Here is a 23780-nt window from a genome sequence, read left to right as displayed (position 1 = left end):
TCAACCCTCTAACTACACCTCTAGCCAAAGTAAAACAAACGAACACCCAGCAACACGCACAGTAAAACTGTTTAAGCACGTTGTCTGCCCAAGGCATTCGGTAAAATTATATATTGTAAGCAAGTAAGCCTTTTCGGTCCTGCAAGTTCATGATTTATTCGCATTATGCATATACAACTAACGTCCAACTGAATTTACATTGGGGTCTTAATTTCTAAATAATCATTAATCTTTGTTTGATATCATTAGTTTTTTCTGACACGAAGGGTGACTGGTATAGAAATAAGGTCATCTCTTGGTCTTCTTACGACCGACAGTATAAGCCTTGCCAAAGTTGCGCGTTCGTTTGCCTGTGTGAGATGTTTAAATTCGCAGTATTGTCCGGTCAGAATGGGAAGGTAAAAATTGATGCCAAGTGTAAAGAGAGTGTCATAATCTTTACATTTTAAAACATCTTACAGCAAGTCTTTGTAGGGTCCGTATATGACATGTTCAAAGGATAAATATCTTTCCCTATCCAATATACCCTAATCGAAAAAAAAAAATTTATCAGTAGCATACCAACTAACACGACCTTCATTCTGGGCGACCTCTTTTACATGACTTACCTATTGTATTTATTGCTTATCAGTTCTCATCCTAAATATGCAACAACTATTTACCACTGGACGTACAGCAAACAACAATGAATCAATATTAGTTTTTTATTTAACTCGTCTCCTCTAGCATCATATAATAAAGAGTATATATTGGCATATTCCTTTGACATATACAGCTATTAAAGAATTTGAAAATAGTGGTTGGTCCGTTAGGATCCGAAGAATTTATTATGGCAAAGAAACATACTGATTTTATACAAAACTCCAATAACCTTATGATCTCATCTTTTACAATGTCAACAATTATGATATTATATATTTCACTCAATCCATATTCATACATATTCATACATATTATCGTGTAAGTACCAAAGCTGCATTGGTTCCTCTTTATTGTTAATGTTTTAGTTTAGTATTGTGTATTCAATTTCAATATATATATAGAAACAGAAGTCATATAATTTTGCCTCTTATCGCTTCTTTTGTCGACTAGCATTAGGAGTGTTTTAGTAAAGCAAATATAATAAACAAATTTTGATGAATAGCTTATAAAAGAAAAAGATACATGCTCAATATACAATAGTTAGTCAGTTGTACGGGTATATTAGTTTCACTAGTCCCCAAATACATTTAGTTTCATTCGCTCCATAATAGTGCCTTCGTGGTATTCTTTATTAGTGTAACTTTCTTGTAACGACATTTCTGCTGGCATCCAACTTGAATTTGGTCTCAAGGAGAAAATGAATTTCTACAAGGAGAAAAAAAAGTTTAAATTTCTGAGAATTAGGATATGCTGTATATAAGCAGTTTAGTTGTGATTAAGAGCAATTCTCTGTAACCACAAACCATTTTATATAGAGGGGTCGGCACGCATAGTCACCGATGTTTCTGAAACTTAGCCTTAACATGTAATCAGGTAAAAAAGTAAGAAAAATGCCCACCAAAGTGTTGCTACATTGTAGGTGAAGGTTGTCATGGCAACCAAGTCAATGAGTTTTCCCGTACATTTTGATGAATTTAGCATTGAAAGAACCACTACTTTCCAGTCATTCCGAAGCAAAACCAGGTTTTATTTTATGATATTTATTATTATTTTTAAAAACATGATACTTCAAAAACAAAACAGCAATGTCTTACATAAAAAAATATTTTTGCTGTATATTGTCACAACCGCGGGAGCAGAGGTCATTTTTTATTGTATTTGTAGATGCAAATTATACACATTTTGTAAGAACAAAATATACATTTTTGCATCCACCTAAAATGTAAGCTGGGTTTATAAGTTAAAGTATCAATGTTTCTTGTCAATAAATGATAACATAATGTTTGGGATATTGAGTGCTAGGATGGTTGCTATGGAAACAAAAATGTGTCATGTTTGCCTTTTCAATGATAACAAAATGTCAATAAATGATAACAAAATGTTTGGGATATTGAGTGCTAGGATGGTTGCTTTGGAAACAAAAATGTGTCATGTTTGCCTTTTTTCCGCTGAAATTTGACCATGTTATTAAGATAACCCCAAAAAAGTAATAACTATTGAATGACTATGATGTGCAAACTATTGGCAATTAAATTACTATAAATCTGACCCAAGGTCAAATGTCATTGATGACCTTGACCTTTGAACTTGTGTATATAATTTGAATTTTGTAAGAAAAGATGATGGAAAGAAGCATACAATACATGGAGGAAATGTTCAGGACGTTTAAAGCCACTATTTTGTTAACTGATCAAAAGTAAGAAGTCAAGTTCATGTCAAAAGTGCTTAGCAACCACCCTTATTTGATTAAAAAGTACATAGTAACCATACATGTTTTGATTTAGGACTTTATAAACTATTACATAGACCTTACATAAAAGGTCAAAGTAGAATGTCATCACATAAGTCCTAAGCAATCACTCATTTATAGTTGAAAAAAACGTAGCAACCATTTATATATATTGGAAATCTGCCTAGCAACCATTTATTTCTTATTGGAAAACTGCCTAGCAACAATATATTTCGGTTTCATTGGGACATAAATCAGAAAAATAATAATATTAAACATGCAGTTTTCTTTAAATTAGTAATCATATGTCAAATTCAATTTCAAGGGATTGATACAAATTCGAATACAAATATTAGAAGATGTGGTACGATTTCCAATGAGACAACTATTATAAGAGACTAAAGGTTATTTTTAAGACAGGTCCTTTGAATTTACAAGAACAATTTAAGACAAAAGGAACGGACGACCAATTTATTTCTTTGGTTGAGGCTGGGATTTTGGGCAAGAAGTTTGCGTAGACATAATTATCATTTTCACCCATTTAAAGGCTGGATTACTTATTTCATTCCTTTTTCATCGAAAAAAAGACTATTTTTCATTGTGTACACACATTTTTCCTATTTTAAACTGTATGTGGCTGATGTGCATCTGAACGTAAGAAAATTCCTTTGCAGCATGTCTTGGGCAATATTATTGATCTTCAGTTCTAGACACCATTACATTCATATCATTTAGCATCCCTTTTTCCACCACAAAATATAAAATGGTCCGACCTAGCTAATAGAACTACTCTGATTCTGCTCAATTGCTATATTTGTATTCTATGGATCATTAAAAAACAAAACTCTTTCTTAAAAACAAAATACATTGTGTGTTCTGCAAAATGTATTTATTAGCTCACCGGGCCCACAGGGCCAAGTGGGATTTTCTCATCATATTGCGTCTATCGTCGTTAACTTTACAAAAATCTTCTCCTCTGAAACCAATAAGCCAAATTAAACCAGACTTGACCACACTCATCATTAGGGTTAGTACTATAACAAATATTTTCAATGATGGCTGATCATGACATGACTAAAATAGAACATAGGGGTAAAATGCATCTATTATCATAAAAACTCGCGTCATTCCGAAATTAATCTTCATTTCAAAATGAAATGTAACATTCATGACGACAAGACTTTCCAAAATAAAGTGCACAGGTAAATAAAAGAAAAACTTGATAGAAATCGTGTTTTCATGATCCTAGCAAAAATAAATGTAGTTATAAGTATTGAATGCTTCTTTTAAGTAATTTTATAGGGTTGTAAAAGCGATGACCGTGCGCACATTTTTAGAATGAAGCGCTTCCGCGCTTCATACAAAATGTACTTAGGTCAACACTTTTATACCCCAATAAACTTACAAAAAGAAGCATTCCATTCTTGAATATATATCATAAGAATGATATGTTTTGGTTGCAATTTGACCAGTAATTTCAAAGGAAAAGACTTTTGCAAAAGTTTACAGTCGACTACAAAGAAAGATATGGGATGATATTAAAATGTCAATATTCGTGAACAATTGAGAGGTCTTTTCTTTTTGGCGATGTAAAATACATGTTTAAATAAGCGTAGAATGCATTTAAAGCTCTAAAACACACATAAAACCCTTAAAATATGGTCAAAAACACATAATTCGCAACTTGGGACATGACCTTGACTTTTGACCTTATGACCTAAGACAAGGTCAATGGTCCACGATGTCATTACAAAAGACCCCATGGGTATAGGATCTTTCGTTCAAGAGTTAAAGCTAATTTTGTCTTTTCAAAAACCGTGAACGGAGGTTATGCTCCTTATGGTTAGGTCAAATCTCTTCGTTCAAAATGTTAAAAAGGTTGCGCCTTAATGACCCAAACATTATTCACTATTTCGGTAAGTAAAATGGTTTTTTAGATATCGTATTAAAAATTGTGAGGTCAAAGGTATAGGTCAACCTTAAAAAAGCTTTAAAACACAGTTAAAATACTTTAAATAAGGTACAAAACACATAATTTTCTATCTGGGACATGACCTTGACCTTTGACCTTGTGACCGATTTCATTGCAAAAGACCCTATGGGTCTAGGACCTTTAGTAAAATAGTTAAAGCTAATTTTGCCTTTTCAGAAACCGTTAACTAGGGTTATGCCCCTTACAGCAAGGTCAAATCTCTTCTGTCAAAATGTAACAAAGTAGCGCCTTAATGACCCTAACATTTTCCACTATTCAAGACTTCTGTAAGTTTAATGGTTTCTGTGATCATCCCATAACAATGTGTAAGATCAAAGGTCAATGTCAACGTGAAAGTTTGACCTTGAGGCATTTTCAAGTACACATAAATTGATGATCATTGGTGAAGATCCTAGGTGGCTATGACTTACGGTTTCTGAGATTTAGTGGCCAACCAACATCGGTTAATTTTCAAAGGGGCATAACCCTACCAATGAGTCGTTGAATCTTTTCGATCCAAATGTAACGAAGAGCTAAATTCTGGTCCTGAACAAATTCCACCCTTCGCTTTTTTTCTACCTATTATGGTTGCAGTGTTTGAATGATAACAAGGTTTTCGGTGTTGGGGGAGATAGCCGCTATGAAGGAAATGTTATGGAGTGGTGGTGCCCTAATCACAAGATTTGTTTTGGTCAACCGATACTTCATACCTAATATCATTTCAACATGTCGCAGAATCCAAGGGAACCTGTTACCATGGCAACGGGGCCATAAACACATTTTTTGTCAACATATTTCTTGTTTGTTTATCGATAGCTACCAACAAACAAAACTTAAAGAAAATCTGAGACTATGTGTGCCGCAACTTGGTTGGTGGTAACAGAGAATTACTCTTAATATAATATAAGACTAGTTTAAGGTAGTATGATACACCAACTAATGCGTACTACATGAATGAATGCTTGTCATGTACGCTATAATTAATTTTTTGTTTGGAATATAAGCTTCGCAACAACCAAGTATGTGCCGATTTTAATCATAAACTGAATTTTTTTATTATTCAGTAAACCAATATTACTTGTTATTTGGTAGAATTTTAGGGACTATATGCGTACGCGACTTCAGTTGTACTACTCAGAACAGAATATTTGAAAGCCAAACAAGATGTAAAAGACCGGTTTGAGCCCTTTAAATTCCATCTTGTTATAAACATTTGTAGCGGTTGTTTTAGGTTGAATATTATAGGCAGATTGTCGACATGTACCAAAACACATCACATAAGCCTCTTAATTCACGGTAGGGATTGAGAAAAGAATTTCACCCATCAAACTGACAATACGATATGCATACTCTTTATATATATAGATTCATTATAAAGATCGCAGGTAAATTTGTCAGCTGGGTGTTTCCCATCAGTTTATATAACTCGTGTTGAGAAGGGACACCGGTAGTTTGAAAATATATGGTGACATATATTGATGACATCAAGAGTCCAATGAAAACAATGCTAAAACAGACCTTAGATAGTACATGTTTTCAGTATCTCAACATGAAGCATACGAATAACATCCCTTTCAAACTGTATAGGTTACATGATTAGGTGGCGATTGACCCAAAATTCTTATTGTTTGTCAATTATAATTGCACCTTTAGTGTTTTTAGATATTGTCAGGAGAAACATTATGATTCTGAAAAAATCACATATTTTGGTCAGTTTTGAAAATGGACTCGTGATCGGATTTAAAACAGAGGTGTATCGTTCATCTTACTTATTTACATGCAATTTGTATTATGCAACAAAAATGTTTGTGTTGAATGATTATTGTTCCGGTCAAAATTTTGCCATACATTATGAAGGACACAGTTTTTAATCATTAGGATATGACAGAATTTTTATAGAGCTATTTGATGTATGTTTGCCCCTGAAAATCAGTTCCTCAGTTTGGTGTTATTATCGCTGTTATTTGTTAAATTAATGAAGACTTTGTTGTCAATATTTCTGTTTTTTGGTTTGATTAAATACTGTAAACCAACTCATTTTCGCGGATATTTTATTTTGCGTTTAGCCAATTTAAGCCGAATTCGCGGCGCTTTATTTTCGCGGTTTTCTAATTTTCTTGATGTATTTATATAACAGAAAACCAATTAATTTTCTATTCGCAAATGTCGCGAAAATAAATCGCTCGCAAAAATTAGTTGGTTTACAGTACTCTATTTTCTAATCTTTTCAGATAAATAATTATACTAGTCTTACCTCTTTAAAAGTGTGACCCGGTGCATTCTTTATAGATCGGATAGCAAACACTGGAATAGGTATCAACGGTAGCAATGCTACTATAAATCCGAATGCAATAGCTGCATTCGGATACTGATAATCACCATGTGTTGGAGCCTTATAACTCACCATTCCACTGATAAAAATTGTCTGCAAAAGATCATAAATAAATGAAGTTGAATGAGTTGGTTTATTTATTCTATAACTGACAGACACATAACAAAGTACAGTTGGGATCAGTTTAAAACCTTTAAAAATACGTCAAATACTGTTAGAAGAAATGTTCACAGACATTCCCTACAATAGCTTTCTTTAAACAAGCATAGGACGTTTTCTAGCATAGTCTGTTCTATCCTGGAAAGTTTCGAACAGTTTAATGTTGGCTTCTTGAAGTTATGCTATCATCATACTCAAATGTTTGAACTATCGCAGACTTTCTGAACGACTATAACTTCTCTTATGCATGATCAGACAGTCGCTCTCATTTACATGAATTATGGATTGTTTTGGCCTAGAACAGATTTTAACAATTCTACATTGTACCCTTAAACGGACCGTACTATCTCTAGCTTAAAACAACTTTCGACAGTTCTGTCCTTAACTCGGTTCGACATTAAGACAGTACACTTCTGATTCTATGTTTAAACTGATCCGAACTCTAGTTGTATACATGTAGAGTGTTTTGTTTTTGGTTTTTTTACCAATTTTCAATAGAAATGAAGTATTTATTTTTCACTTGCCATATGAAACATATGTTTTTGTCAAGAAATTTAGATACAAACAATTTAGTTAAAAAACATGGCACTTACAAAATATCAATTGTCGGTGCCTAACATAAAAGGAGAGAAGACATATTTTTCAATCATAATAAGTGAATAAAACATTCAATTGTCAAAAGATAAGTAGCTCGAATTAAATATTTTCTGTATAGAAGAAAACGTTGATATTCTAACTTTATTTGATTAATATGAACAAATGTCTATATCCCTCACTGGCATACAGAAACCCGTCATCACGAGTCTTAAATCAAGAAGGGAGATGTCACTGTGATTCTACTGAATTATCCTTGTCAAGCTATTTTCTGTTTTAAACGTGGACTTACGTATGTATTATCTTCATGTTTGTCTTTTATATGAATAAAAGGAGATTCGGATATATAGCAATAAGACGGCGATCCAACTAAAGAAATACCTAAAAGACATTTTGAGGTGTAACTCATTAATACAAAAACTATTCAACCTTTAACATGGTGAGGCCACCATTTGGTCCCTTTCGCCAATTCAAAAAACACAAGTCATACAGTCAAATCATAATCATTATGTATGACATTCATCTGTCAAATATCGTTAATAATGTAAGAGTAAATTATGTGTGTGGCTATATACTTCTAATCAGGTCTTATACTGTCTAAAAGTAAATTAACAAAAATACCGAACTCCAAGGAAAATTCAAAACGGAAAAACCTTTATCAAATGGCAAAATCAAAAGCTCAAACACATCAAACGAATAGAAAACAACAGTTACTGTCATATTCCTGAGTTGGTACAGGCATTTCCTTATGTAGAAAATGGTGGATTAAACCTGGTTTTATATATAGCTAGCTAAACCTCTTACTTGTATGACAGTCGCATAGAATTTCATTATATTGACAACAATGTGTGAGCAAAACAAACAGACATAATAGGTAAAAATGTCAAAAATTTGAGTACAGCTGTCAACATTGTGTTATATATAATCTTGATCACTATACAACAAATAACTATTTCAACAAAGAAAAACATAAATTCATATGCGCAACATTTCCTTTTAGTCATGGTCACAACTTTAGTTATTTTTGAGATTGGTTATTTGAAAAATATGCATTTTTTTCAAAACACTCTTAGTTAACGACATATAACAACGGGGCCTCTCTAATATATATGAATAAAATTTATAATGTCAGAAAATCGACAATGAAATGTCCACGACGTTGACCATAAAGATTGATAGATTGGTCGAAAAATTGCTGGTAAATTTCAATAAACATCAAAGTACTTATTTGTGCCCCCTAAATCACAACTTAAATCATAATTCTAGCTATGTTTTATACATGTTTTTCTATCACCTTATGTTGACTACATACATTCGTGTACATTTCTTTAACACAGAGTGGCTAAAAAGCTCTATATGTAGATGGCGGTATATTAGCCAACTGTATAAATTGTCATGATTAGTTAATTTATTAGCAATACGCCGGACTTTAGTAAAGAGATGCCTTAAACCTCCTTAGTATTAAATGTGTTTTGTTTAAGGTAATTGACAGTTGAATGACAGACAGATATTTTGTTATAGTCATTTATATTTTCATCTTTACAAGAATTTTTCGTTCATTTTTGCTTAATGTCACTCCACTATAGATTGTCTTACCAGAAGTAGTAAAGGTGCAATAAAACAAATACATATCCTGAAATATATCGGAATTCCTTGTCCATTCATCATTTCAAAATCTTTGGAAAGCTTATTTGTACCTGAAGAAAAAATCATTTGATTATAAATATTTACTGTTTACTATATACAGAGGAGATAGCTCAGGTTTTATTTTTCGTTTCGCTTTTTCGGAATCCCTAACTCGTATAGAAACAACTAACCATTTTGGTGTGTTGATAAAGAGTTATAACATGTATAACTCGAAAAATGAAAACATTTCGGAGGGTTTTCACTCCGCTCATTACTTTTCGCTTAGAGCATTTCATATGAAAAGTTTATCCAGCTTCAAAAGAGAGAGGCCGAATCCGTATACTTCCATTCGTCTTTTTTAAACTTAGTGTATTCCAGATGAAAGTTCGTCAAGCTGCTCACAGTAAACTCTTGATATTTTTATGCCAAAAAAGTGTATAACATTTCTCAAAATTTTGATTAACATTATGAACTTACGTACGCGGATAGAATGAATGAAGTAGTGTATGCGTTCACGTTTGAAACTTTCAGTCGTTTTTCCTGAGATTGTTTTGATGAAATGAAATTCGAAAGTAACAAGTATATAATATTGCACAGCAAAAGCGTCTTCCGACGTTGAATGTGTGTAATCTACAAGCCTGCCATATGAGACTTATCTCCGATATAACGGTTAATTTCCGCCATGAAAAATATTCACCTTATTATCGGTTGCTACGTTTTACAATCTTTCAATAAATCGGACCAAATTTTAAACGTTTACTTCTCGCTTCATGCATGTTATATGTAAAATGAACTCACATGTAGTAAAGCAGCAAACATTATAGATATAAGATCACCTTCACTTTTTTTCAAAGTTCAGCATTAATGCTTAAGCTGTTAAAGAGGCGTCCCTACAGCTGTGCTGCGTGTATAAATACGCAGTAACGTCCGATAGGAATGATGGCGTGTGAAATGTAAGATAAAAAGTTCAGAAGAGTAAACATGGTAAAGGATTTTAATGTCGAACTGGTTTCCATACACAATTAAAGTCTTCTATGGTTTAATTGGTTTCCTCTGTCACGCTGCACTGCTGATGTTGTATATTTTACTGTCCACGTAAGCATTAACCTACACAAGCTGTAATTCCGGGGTATAGAAATTTGACCCATTTTCCCAGACTGATAGGTGGGACCTCCTTCTCCACGTAGGCGAAGTTCATAGCTGTTCGGGATTTATCATATACACAACCCGTGTTTGGAGTATATAACGATCCTAACATTAAAAAGGCACACAAGTATAATTCATAAATGTAAGATTTATTGTAAATGTGGCGGGGCCGATGCCAAGGAAACTACTCAACTCTACGTGCACTTTATGTGGCAGTCAATATTGGTTCCCCTATTGTGTTCAATCCAATTCCCATTTTTTATTTGATGAAAGATTTGATTGTTGTTTGCTAAATGTGAATGAAATTGTACCCAATATCAATATTTAGCTTTATCTTACCTGCTACACATTTCTAGGAATATGATTGGTTAAAAGCAACCGCGTGGAGACCGTGTATATTTCACATGGGATTAGTAGGCGAGGTTTATTTCAATACACGGTTAGTAGTGGTGTTACGTCCTTTTGTAAACACAACACGGTGTCGAGGAAAAATCTGAAAGGTTTCAACAGACGAAGAAATTGATGATGAACGATTGAAATAAATGCAGAAAACACATTAAAGGCTAACAAGTTTATTTTAAACAGAATATGATGAAGGATGTCCTTCTTAAACAATTTTTAATTTATACTCTAGATATTTTCAAAATCTGTCAAAATTTTGTTTTGAACCATTTACAGGCGTTTATAATTTGGTTACATTCATGTCAGGGGAGGATCGAGGATTTTTGAAAGGGGGTGTAATTCCAGAAAAGTAATGATATACAGTCGAGCGTATTGAGGTACGCCCTCTACGCCTTATTCTGGATCCGCCACTGAATATCTTCAGAAATAAAGCACTATATTGTAAGAAACTCAAAGAAAAGACATGAAGCTGCGATAAAGTGAATTATAGACAACATTGATTTTTTTTAATAATTTCCCTGGTGTGATATAATTTCAAGCCAAATTGCACAACCTCTTTCAAATCTGACGTATACAGTATTTAGTTGTAAAGAAAACATTTACCATAAATCCACCCAAACACGATGCACTCTATCATTCCGATAAATGGCAGAGAAAAGGAACAGTACCAGTCCATTATTTGAAATAAGTAGATACCTGCCTTAAAAAATAAACAAAAATATATCAGTTTGATCTGTAAGAAAGACACTTGTCTTTTCATTGATGCCTGTATGTTTACCTCTAGATGTTTTTTGTTTATAGTGTGTCACTGCCTTATTGACATAAATCTCACATTCTCTACTCAATGTTATGCCAAACATGTACTTTCTTCTTTTATCTACATATTAAATTTTAAATATTTTTAATTTTGTTTATTGTCCGGATTTGGCTATACTTTTAGGTCCTTTCCGGTTTGATCAGATCTTCAACTTTTATATTAGATTTCTACGGTTATCAAATATTTTGGGCTCCAGCATCACTGAAAAGACATAAACTGTAGAACTGCGCATCTGGTGCAGTGCAATTGGTATCGTTTGTGTTATCAATGTCGGTATAAATTCCTTTAAGATGTTCATCTTGTAAGTCTTCGTTTTATATGTGTAGTCTTATTTTAAACATGTATCTTCTTTGTATGCTTTAGGAGTTTATTTACAACCTCTGGGTCGATGCCACTGCTGGTGGTGGTTTCTATCTTTCTTGATATGGTCATATTCATAAATTAACTGTTAATAAAACTCTGAATTTTTCAAAATACTAAGGATCTTCTACCTTAGGAATAGATAACCTTAGCTGTATTTGACAAAGACTTTCGGAATTTTTGGGTCCTCGATTCACTTCAATTTTGTTCTTAATTTGTTTTTTTTTTAAATGTTTTGTTTCGAGCGTCACATATAAGTCTTTTTTAGACGAAACGCGCCTCTGGTGTACAATATTTAATCCTGGTATCTATGAGGAGTTAATTTATATTGTCAAAATCTCAAACTATATTTGAGTGAATACATACCTGGAAGCAGAACATAATTCCAGACAATGCAAAAAACCCACACAATACAATGATCACAATTGTTCTTTTCCTCAACAAAGAAGGCCATATGTCAATAGCTGCTATTACAACGCACTCAAAGCTACCAAACTGAGAAAAGAGTATATTGTCTTGCTGATTATACAAGTGATCTATAGTCGATCTTTGATGTATATTGTAAATATGGTAAACTTGACTTCTCCGATCCCGCAGCAAGACCCATGCTTAAGAGTCACGTTCGTTTGAATGTGTGAGCTGTCTACATACGCACACAGGCGCTTGGGTATATGATACAAAAAAATGTTTTTTTATGTTGATTAAAATATTCAATTTTCTATATTTATACTACATATCTATCACTACTGCGCATGTCTCACCTAGTTTCGAGTGATTTTACCAACTTTGAGACAAACCCCCATTTTACTATCCACACTAAGAAACAAAAAGGCAACTAACTCGACGCCATCTTGCGTGCTATAAATAAATATTAAAATTGACCTACCTGGATTCCCCATCGATTTATATGGAAAACATGCCTTTCTCGCAGTCCGATCGCAGACGTCGTTTCTATTTATCGAATTGGTACTGTTCGTAACATTTTTAGTCCATCTCAAGCATATAATAAAAAGATTTTCACTATTTTCACTAAATTCAAATTTACGTGCCCGGAAGTTTACTGTTAATATTCAGGGGAAGTTACTTTTTCCCGAACTTTTGTTCAAGGGAAGTAATATTTTCCCGGACTTTTTCGGAACATCTCTGCAAGTACACATAAAACAAAGAAAGGGATACGATGATTTCCGAACTATTATTAAAGAGGCGCAACTTGTTTGTTGCTGAAAAAAGAAAAGATCTGTTTTAGAAATAATGGCAAGTCAACCAAAGGAAGAAATTACGAAGGAAAACATAGTTTCATGGTAATTTATGAATATACAAATGCTCACACATAATTGTTTTATGTGTACTTGCAGAGATGTTCCGAAAAAGTCCGGGAAAATATTACTTACCTTTAACAAAAGTTCGGGAAAAAGTAACTTCCCCTGTTTATTAACAGTAAACTTCCGGGCACGTAAATTTGAATTTAGTGAAAATAGTGAAAATCTTTTTATCATATGCTTGAGATGGACTAAAAATGTTACGAACAGTACCAATTCGATCAATAGAAACGACGTCTGCGATCGGTCTCCGAGAAAGGCATGTTTTCCATATAAATCGATGGGGAATCCAGGTAGGTCAACTTTATTATTTATTTATAGCACGCAAGATGGCGTCGAGTTAGTTGCCTTTTTGTTTCTTAGTGTGGATAGTAAAATGGGGGTTTGTCTCAAAGTTGGTAAAATCACTCGAAACTAGGTGAGACATGCGCAGTAGTGATAGATATGTAGTATAAATATAGTAAATTGAATATTTTAATCAACAAAAAAAGAAAAGAAAAAATGTTTTTGTATCATATACCCAAGCGCCTGTGCATACGCAGCCGCGCCCGATCGAATTGGATACCTCATTTTGGTTATGTATCGCATACTATATACGTTTAAGAACACTTAAGGAGTTTGATTATGAATTGTTGCAAGGCAAATGTCTTGTTAAATATTATATATCATCTTTGTTTAACTGAAGTTTTTGGTTACGGTAGTTTACTTTGAACTTGTGGTAACATCAACTTAAAACTTTGTACACAAAAAAAAGTCATGTTCATTGACAAATTATGGTTTTGACTTAGATTTCATGGTTCACCAAACACTAAAATGTGATTGCACGAGCGGGGCATGGTATCTTCTGGACATATACTTGTTATGATCTGTAGTTGACATTACTATATATACCATCATTTTGATTGACAATTTCGATAGTTAGATTGTGTCGATCTTTCAATTCTATTGTCGCATATGGTGCCTTGCAAAATTTACTCCTCTGTGGTCAGCTTTCGTGTCCTCTAAGATAGTTTGTCATAATGTTTAATTGATAATACCAATTCGCCATTTTGATTTGACATTTATGCGGGAGTTATGGAACTTTGACCTGTTATAGCATATTTTAATACGCATACCTGGGGTGTAACGACGTTTGTATATATAAAGATTATAAGTCATTATGTAGTGTTGACCATGCAATACTAAAATTATCATTTGATGGTTTTAGTAAGAGTTGTTGCGATCTTTTTTGTTTTATTTGCGAATTATTGCATGCATCACCTCACCATGAATGTATTTGATCTGTTTTATGAATATGATGAGTATTATTTATGTTATTCTGGTAGTTTTTTAATGGTTTTTTTTCAATATCAACTAGTGTTAAGTATGATAAATTAATGTTTCTTTCTGCTCTTTGTGATTTCCGTAGTAGGCTACTATCAAAACTGTTATATTGCACAGTTATAAAACGGCGGATGAAAAATGGCTACGGCGTAGTATTCGTGTTCAATTTATCCTAATCCTGAATATGCATTGCAAGTTTGCCATCGGACATTTTGCAAATATCGATAACTCGTTGCAACAAACTACAATTACTCCATTAATTGATAATTACTTTAATTTATTACTTACTCTTGAATCAAGGGCTAAACTTAGCAACATGATAAAGAATAAAATGGTCCAGATGTTTTGTCCAGGAAGGTGTGCTAGAGCCTCTGGATACGCAACAAAACCGAGTCCAGGACCTAATAAAATATTGTATGTAATTAATAACCGTTGTCTTAGTTGATCTGTTTTTTATTTTTTTTACTAATAAAACATACTTACACGTTTTTACTTACGGATCTTTGAAACAAAAGAAGTAGTAGGTTTCAAAAAACAATTGCGATTTTTTGCCCTATCCACATCTCATCTGTTTCCAGGTGATGTTAAAAATTTCAAATTTATCAAAAGTTGGCTCGTAAAGACCATCAACATTACCAAAATTATTTGAGTAATCATTCACGATTACCTAAGAACTTGACATTTTTTGGCTTCGTTGCAAAAGATCATGCCTTTATGTATTGTTGTGTTTTGCGTGGTTGAACAAAATCTACTTAGACGAACAGTCATCGATATAAGAGAACAGTATGCGTGATTTCATATAAGGAGAAGTTTTTTTAAGCAGGTTTACAGCATTTGCGAGCATTCTTTGATACTGACTTCTGTATTATCGTTTTCATTATATTTGACTTTCTTTATTAACCATACCGGAGTGAAGTGTTTTTCTTGTACTGAATTTTATTTTTTGCCTTTTGTATTACTGATCTTCAATTATCTATTAAAAAAGTATTTGACAATAATTTACCTCATAAATTGAATAATAATAGGATCCCCCCCTCCCCCCCCCCCCCCCCAACACAATAATGTCAATTTGGGGATGTTTTAAATTATGATCAATTTAATATCAGAATACGGAGTTTTATGTATTATGTAAGCTCATTACAAGGAACACAGAGCCGGGCTTAGTTTCTATGCATTACATTTATTTCTTACCTGACTTTACGACATCTTCGATCGGAATAGAATACTTCTTTGCTAAATATCCTAATACAGAAAATATAACTGCACCGGCTAAGATGCTTGAACCTTCACACACAAAGGTTAGTATACACGTATCTCTGTAATATACAAATGAAAGAAAAGTTATATTTCTAATTGCAAGCAAACATGTTTATTTGGATGGAAAATAGTTTATAAAGATTATATTTATGCCCGAGGCAAATATGAACGATGAAGGAGAGATAAAATCAGAAACATTTCAAGTTTTTTTTTTAATAATCCGTACTTAATTTCTATTTGGTATAAACTAAACTCAAATTTATATGTTGTTGCTATTCACATGAAAGTTATATGTTGGTTTGCAGTAGTATTCACTTTTTAAATTATCTACTAACGGAACACATTTGTACAAACGTTATCTCTCTATCAACATTATTTATATGTTTTATTGGTATAAAAATTGGTTTGTGTTCTTCACTGAGCCCTCTCTGAGCAGATTCAAATGGGTTAGGTTTTAAACTGTAGACATTGTAAAAAATCAAAAAAGTTAAATTTGAGTTTAGTTTATACCAAATAGAAATTAAACTAACGTAAAAGGTACTGTTCATGTGCACTCCTAGCTGAGGAACCGTAGATCTCAGGTCCTTATGATAATTTTCGACAATTTGGAGGGAGTCCGCAAATTGTCAAAAAATATCATAAGGACCTAAGAGCTACGGTTCGGCAGCAAGTGCACTACTTAGTCAGGAACCCTCTCAGTGATTTTTCATTCTTTCTTATTATTTATGTAACATCTGATTTTTATGTTAAATCGAGATTTTTTTTATTGGTTTAGAATTGGTCATATTGTACATTTATAGAAACCTGTCTGTTGGTGAAGACCGTAGCTAGTTTTGTGTCGCTAGGTTGTTGTCTCATTTGGCGTATACCCTACAAGTCCTTATGTTCGTTTAGATTTTGTCAAAATGTCAAAATGGTAGAATTTCATTTTAGTTTATTGAAAATAGAAACTTATCTAATGAAAGAAGTCTGCTAAATATTATATAAAAATAAGGAGATGTGGTATGATTGCCAGTAAGACACCTATCCACCGAAGTTCGTGTTTACTAAATAAAATAACCATTACTCTGAACTAAAACTGGTACTTACCTGAGAGTGTTATTGTGAAATTTATTGAAACTGGAAAATGCATACAGCGCACCATTACTTATGCCCAAGGAATAGAATACTTGAATTGCAGCTGATACCCACACCTAAAAATTGTAATTAATGTAACACGTACATGTAAAACGAGATTATGATCGTTAAATGTTTTTTGATGAATGTTTCAAAATCATTTCGTTTTTGGTGAATACATTTTATTGAGAAAAAAAAATCATCAACAATGGTTTGTCATCATTTTTATTGTTTTTACATGTTGTCCTGAATGGAGTTGGAAGTGTTTGCTTTTGTACTGATAAAGAAATCAATTTTGTAGAAAAAAAATATTCACATCTTTAATCATAATCGTGTATTGATAGTTTTGAAACTGACCGTTGGACTGGTTCATCATTGTGTCATGATAACAAAATAACATTTAATAAAAAAAAAAATAAAATTTTGAAAATTAACAGACCATCCGACCATCTAGAGGAGGAATTGTACACTACAAAGTCATGGATGAACATTTTGACTTCTCAACACGAAAATAAAAGGAAACATCATCTCATGATAGCTGGTATATATATTGACAGAAGCAACTATCGAATGAGTTATTTTGCCTCCAAGAAATTGGCTCCATCTGAGAGGTATGACTCTCTCCCCTCGTGGAGTCTCAGTTTGGATGTGGTGAATTATAAATACGCCGGCATTTCCGGGTGGAAATTGGGACGTTTAATCCTGAAAATTCGTTATTGGGGAGGTAGAATTGGTGCCTTTATGTGGAAATGGTTTTCCTCAAAGCACGTCTAAAAACCCTTGAAACAACTCTCTGGGAGATATGTGGGTGGCAGAATGAGTGCCCCATCCAGTATACTCTAATTTTTATATGGACTTCCTCCTTTTTGAATTTGTCTTGAATATCTGTATTTTTGTTACACCTTTTTTTCCAGTTGTGGTCTCAAATTCCCGTCCTTCTTCCAGTTAAACCACTGGACGCTATGTAAACATCCAATAAAGCTATTATACTACACTTAGGTAAAGTTATGAAACATCTGTTTCACAGATACGATGGATACGGTCCAATTGTCGTAACCACAGTCCCGTCCTCTTTTCCTCGAATTTGACCTACCGAAATAAACTTATCACCAGATTTGTAATTACATGAGTAACACGACGGGTGCCACTTTGCTTACCCTTCTGGAGCAACCGAGATCACCCCCGGTTTTTGGTAGAGTTCGTATTGCTCAGTCTTTAGAATTCTATGTTGTGGTCTGTGTACTGTTATATGAATAATAAAGAAATGTGATATGATTGCCAATGAGACAACTATCCACCAAAGTTCGGCACAATACAAAGACAAACTATGCAAAACAACTTACGAAAAAAAATATGAGAAACAGCAAAAAACGACATCCTCTCAATTACAGGCTTTTGTCTTGAAACAGGCATATATAGAATGTAGCGGGGTTAAACATGTTTGAAGCCGCCAACCTTCCCCTAACATGGGACAGTGGTGTAATAGTACAACATAAAAAAGAACTAAAAAAAAAACAGTTAAACACGGCTTAACTCATCAGATCGATACAAAACAGAAAAACATCTAACAAAAATACAGACCAGACGTGGCAAGGTATTTATACATTTACTATATATACATCCATCACAACACAAAGTACAGATCTGAAAATGCTCGCAGTAACTGATAGCTAGTTCATAACCAATAACAACTAATAAAAAAAATCATATATTTAAGACTAAAAGATTTTAGTTGTTTGTCTTTTTGGCGTTTTTCGTTTTTTGCCATGGCATAGTCAGTTTGTTTTCGACTTTTAAGGCTGAATATCTTTCTCGATCGCCTCTCTTTAACGAGTATTGACAAAGATGAGATGTTTAGTGTAGTACTTCTTGTCTTGGTTTGACAATCGCGTGCTATTATTACACACTACTTACTTTAAATGTAAAGGCTTTTGAAAAATCCGGTTTAAAGAAGAATATTATGCCATCAACTGAACCGTCAAGAGTAAGACCATGAACCAAAAATATAAATAGAAGTATGTATGGAAGTATTGCTGTCACATAGACTATCTGCAAGTAGAAACATAAAATTGACATCGTGATAAAAGTTAAATGCAATCAGCTCGGTATAGTGTTCGGTATATTTTCGTGGTAACCGATCAAGTATGATAATCTAAACGAACAAAATAATTTACAAAGCTTCGTATTTAAATACTTTTCATGATAAAATTTTGAATATATAAAAAAAAGAACATTTACGATAAAGACGAATACAAACTGTCATATTAAGTGATTATTTAATTTTTACTTCAACATTCTTTTGATTAAGCTAAGACAGTATACACGCAATAACAACTGTAAGTTAAAAGACCTAAGAGATTTTTGTTTTTTTACAAACCTTGCCAATGCTTTTAACACCTTTGATAACACACAACCCGACAATTAACCAGATCAAAAATAAACACAACATCATCTTCCAGTTTAAAGTACCGAATTCACCGATCCCAGAAGACATCTGGAGCACATTCTCCCTGGACAAAATACAAGGTTTATTACATTTCTACAATCTAAATTATTCAATGTTGATTTCAATCCAGTGGACATCTTTTGAAAACACGCTTTTCATTCCACCCTTACATTTCAACTTTATTTTACTATTGAGTCGTTTTATATATTATTTTTAAAAATCGCTTTTTCCATATTGTTATATTAACTCTCAAACAATATTTTGACGCGGATAATTTAAGTTGATTTTAATTAGCGGTAAATTTCTATAACAAGAATATAGAATGTTTTATACGAATAAATTAGTATCCTGTAAGTGATTTGCACTCGTTTGATTGATTGATTGATTGTTGGTTGCTTAACGTCCAGTTGTGTACTCGTTTGAAGCAGAATTAATATAAAACCGCTTTCAAATTTATAACTTGATTGTTACTCACAAAAAATAGGGGGTTCCTAGGTTGGAAAAGAAAATTGAATAAGTTAGTTAACTTGTTTTTTTTTATACTTTTATCATTTATCATAACTAAATGTCTGGTAATTTACCTCCAAAATTCTTCCGGTGCCGTAATCCAAGACAAATTTGTGGTACAAACAACAGTCGTGTTCACAGAACTTGCATTGTACTGCTTGTAATTTATTACACCACCAATCTCATTTGTGGTCACGTTTTGGTATTTTGGCAGACATTTATACCCTTGATGCGAAATACAGTTTGGACTATTCCATTCGTTGTCACAGGTTGTCCAGGGTAGGGGACTGACAAAAGAATGTCCAATATAATATAATATCCAGGCGTTGATTATGGTATAAATGACACCATAAAGGAAGATAACTGCTGTCATGGAATATCCTACTCCTATAATTAAAGATAAGGAATCTTTGAAATTTATCAGTACAAATATGGATGATACATTTAGTACCGAAGAGAAGACTTCATCTATGAAGCTACATGTATTATTATTTTGAATTTGAGCAGCAGACACTTAAAATTAGGTTTAACAAATAATTGTGGAATGATTCATTTAGTTTATAATTCATTTTTAATTCATTGTTCCATTGATTTCATGCTTATCCGAGTTGATACAGAGGGGGGAGGACCTTTTACGGGACGTCGGGATTCGGCCTTTATTTTTGCGGGAATTCGGGATGACACCCTCCTACCGCCCCTCGATACACCTTTTTAATATAAAACAAAAATAATCACGTTGATGAGAAGTTCAGTGTCAAGGTGTGGCTGATAAGTAATGGAAAAAAGTCCATGTGCACGATTGTAAAGTTTTATTTTTTTCGTTCCGATGTTTTTTGTTGTTGTACAAAGTAACACCCTGTAAATGCGTTCGTATACCCATCTGTTAAAAACTTGTAGGATCTGCTTACCCTTCCGGAGCACCTCCATGAGGTCAGTCCCGGTTTTTGGTTGGGTTCGTGTTGGTTATCCAGTCTTTAGTTTTCTATGTTGTGTTTTGCATTGTTTTGTGTATTGTTGTTTGTCTTTTGGTCTTTTTATATTTTTGCCATGGCGTTGTCAGTTTATTTTCGACTTATGACTCTGAATGCCCCTTTGGTATTTTTTGACTTTCAAATATCAATATTTGTCATAAATGACGACGAAAAGCAGTCGCCATTCATGCGTAACGATTAATACCATAAACAATGAACCAATTCTGAAATATTGGTGTGTCACTGTTTTTGACGCTCTGATTGGTCCCAATGTCACGAGAAGCCAGATATGGTGCAAGAAATCGTAAGTATCCAAAATGAAAATTTGATTTCTGAATTTGTCGATAAATGTTGTTCGGAATATCTGTGCTTACCTTTCAGTAATGGACAAACATTAAATACATTTGTACATCCTTTCCCTAAAAACTGTCCAACAGATGCTTCCAGAAAGAAAATCGGCAAGGAGAATGTCACAAGACACACGATGTATGGTATTAAAAAGGCACCTGAAAATATATGTTTTCAAATATTATATCACAGACAATTATATCGTATTGTCGTACACAATACAAGTCGATATTGACAACAAATGATATGCAGAAGAAGGATAGACAAGACGAGTTCATAAAAAGAAGAAAAAACAATTCATAGTCCACAAATAACCTCATAAACACCGGTTTTATCTTTTATCTTACATTTATTACTTTTTTCTTTTTTTTTAAATTTCGTTTAATATTTTACGCTTTATGTGTTCAGTCTTCAGAAAATAGGAAGACGCTTATCATTTCTCGTTTGATTGCAGGTTTGACAATGTGCTATTTTCTAACCTCCTCCGTTCTTCATGCACACGTATGGAAATCGCCACAAGTTGCCAAGTCCTACACTCCAACCCATGACTGATAAAATATAATCCATCTTATGTGTCCATTGCCCTCTATTTATTCTTTCATCAACAGTTTTTGTCTTGCATAACGGCATCCTAAACGTCTATGATATGAATAAAAAATAAAAAAAAAACAGATGTGTGCTTACATAAAAAAACAACAATTAACTCACATAACCAGAACATACTTAAAATGAATATGCAAATACTTATATTTAAATTCAATTATTACTATAGTCAGCTTTATGTTTAATAATTTACATTCAGTACCAATTATACAAAACAAGAAATATATTAGTCAACCAGTGGCGGATTCACGTCCCCACTTACCTGTTGCAAGATAAATTAAATTTCTGCCTCTATTCAACATTTGTTAACCGTTGGTAGAAAAAAAAATGTGCGCATTTCATCTTGGTTGACCCACTTTCCAGAACCAACCTAGTGCTGTATTAATTTTATTGTCATTTATATTTACATGTGTTTTGTTAAATTATTCTCGCCTTGAATATGCGTGAAACTGATATTTTCCATTGGACGTTAAACAAACACAGTCAATGAGTATTTGTTTGAAACAAGTTAGTAGTTTAAAGCCATTTTACTGAAACTAAATTTTGCGTTTTTTTTCGAAAATATTTGTTTTTAAAATTCGCGACGTTAGGATGCAGTTCAAAAATCACCGGTTCCCATTCCCCGGTCAATACACTATGGACGTACCGCATGGTATGATTTTCAATAGATAAATTGCGAAAATGGAAACAAATATGTTACTAGCAACGATATTTTCAGATTTATGGGGGTACATGTACATTTTTTGTACCTAGTGTAAAATGGTTTTATTGCATTTGTATCCAGTATGTGTCAGAAGAAAATATCCTTCCAAGTTATTATGACAGAATTGTTGAAATAGCAACTGTATGATGGGTCCTTTTTGTACATCAATTCAACAATTACAACAATTCAAACATCTGTTTGCTCTTTTTTTAAGAAAATGTAATTTAAAGTTGCAATGAAATAAGTATAGAATTTGTCTCAATGGAAGCGTGAAGTAGTTTTTTTTCGTTTAAGTTTTAATGGTGCATGGCCCTGTCACCCATACTTTTAGAAATATTTTTCAAATTGGCATAATGATTTATGTATAATTATTAAATACCGCAATTTTAATGATTATTTTTTTGTTCATAATTGCATTTAAATATTATATATATATAAATGCAAGTTTAAGAGAAAATTGAATTTTAAATACATTGAAAACTAATTCATCAATTTATGGAGAATAAATTAGTTCCCTCTTCAAATAAAAACGTCATAATTCTTCATCATTTATGTACTTGCCAGCAAAAAAATGAAACCAAGGTTAAGTATTATACCTTCTCAATACTTCGAATCGACATTAAACATCAAAGTACTGAAGTACTGAACATCGGATGACCACAAGTTCTTGAGGATGGTCAAAAGCACTTGTCTCAGAAAAAAACAACATATCTCTTTACCTGAAACTGAGGTTAATGTACAGAGATATATTTTTTTCTGAGACAAGTTCGTGCGTGGATGATGAATAAATGACAGGAAATTCAACTTCACCGTAATAACTATTATATTGTAGTGATACAAATCAATATACACTGATTTTTTGTTATATATTATATTAAAATAACAGTTACATATATATATGATTTGCATCCATTTGTATATCATTCTGGTCTCCCATTCTAATAATAGTGCAATGCAAGAGCATGGTGGACACTTTTCTGTAAAAATTCGATTTTTCTCAGATTAGATACGAGTAGGCATTCATATTTTCCCGCAAAAACAATTACAGAGTTACCGGTCCTTGCCGATATTGTCGCAAAACGTTCTTTGAGATATTCTTCCGCATGCTTTAACACAATTTTTCGGTACGTGTGCATTGATATTATCAATGATTTTTTAGTTAGTTATATATATCTAACTACAAAACAATTTCATATTATTAATTTATGTTGTAAACAAAAATATTTTTATCAGTATTCATTGAAGAGATGTATTTATATCAAACGATAAGGAATGTTATTTTGCACTCGTTTATGAGAGCATATTTATCATGTTTATAGATCGGTTACAAACCCAAAACTAATTTACATAATGGAAATCTAGGCGATAGCAATGCATCGGAATGACCTCAAGGTCATCGCGATGTAAA

General features: G+C 32.9%; 1 protein-coding gene across 1 annotated transcript; it reads right to left on the bottom strand.

Moving 5' to 3' along the window:
* Positions 1–690: 690 nt before the first annotated feature.
* On the bottom strand, positions 691–21710 carry LOC127711451 (sodium- and chloride-dependent glycine transporter 1-like). Its single transcript, XM_052217520.1, has 13 exons — positions 21546–21710; positions 21093–21224; positions 19822–20134; positions 19172–19304; positions 18709–18843; positions 16768–16871; positions 15613–15737; positions 14710–14822; positions 12146–12274; positions 11206–11302; positions 9025–9125; positions 6598–6768; positions 691–1347 (listed from the first exon to the last, which is right to left on the bottom strand). The coding sequence occupies exons 1-13, from the start codon at positions 21694–21696 to the stop codon at positions 1213–1215; spliced, it is 1839 nt and encodes a 612-aa protein (XP_052073480.1). The 5' UTR covers positions 21697–21710; the 3' UTR covers positions 691–1212.
* Between the last annotated feature and the right edge of the window lie 2070 nt (positions 21711–23780).

This window comes from Mytilus californianus, unplaced genomic scaffold (assembly GCF_021869535.1).
Source record: "Mytilus californianus isolate M0D057914Y unplaced genomic scaffold, xbMytCali1.0.p SCAF_8, whole genome shotgun sequence".
In the NCBI taxonomy this organism is placed as follows: Eukaryota; Metazoa; Mollusca; class Bivalvia; order Mytilida; family Mytilidae; genus Mytilus; species Mytilus californianus.
The sequence above is the reverse complement of the archived record's forward strand: the minus strand, read 5'-3'. Positions and strand labels throughout refer to the sequence as shown.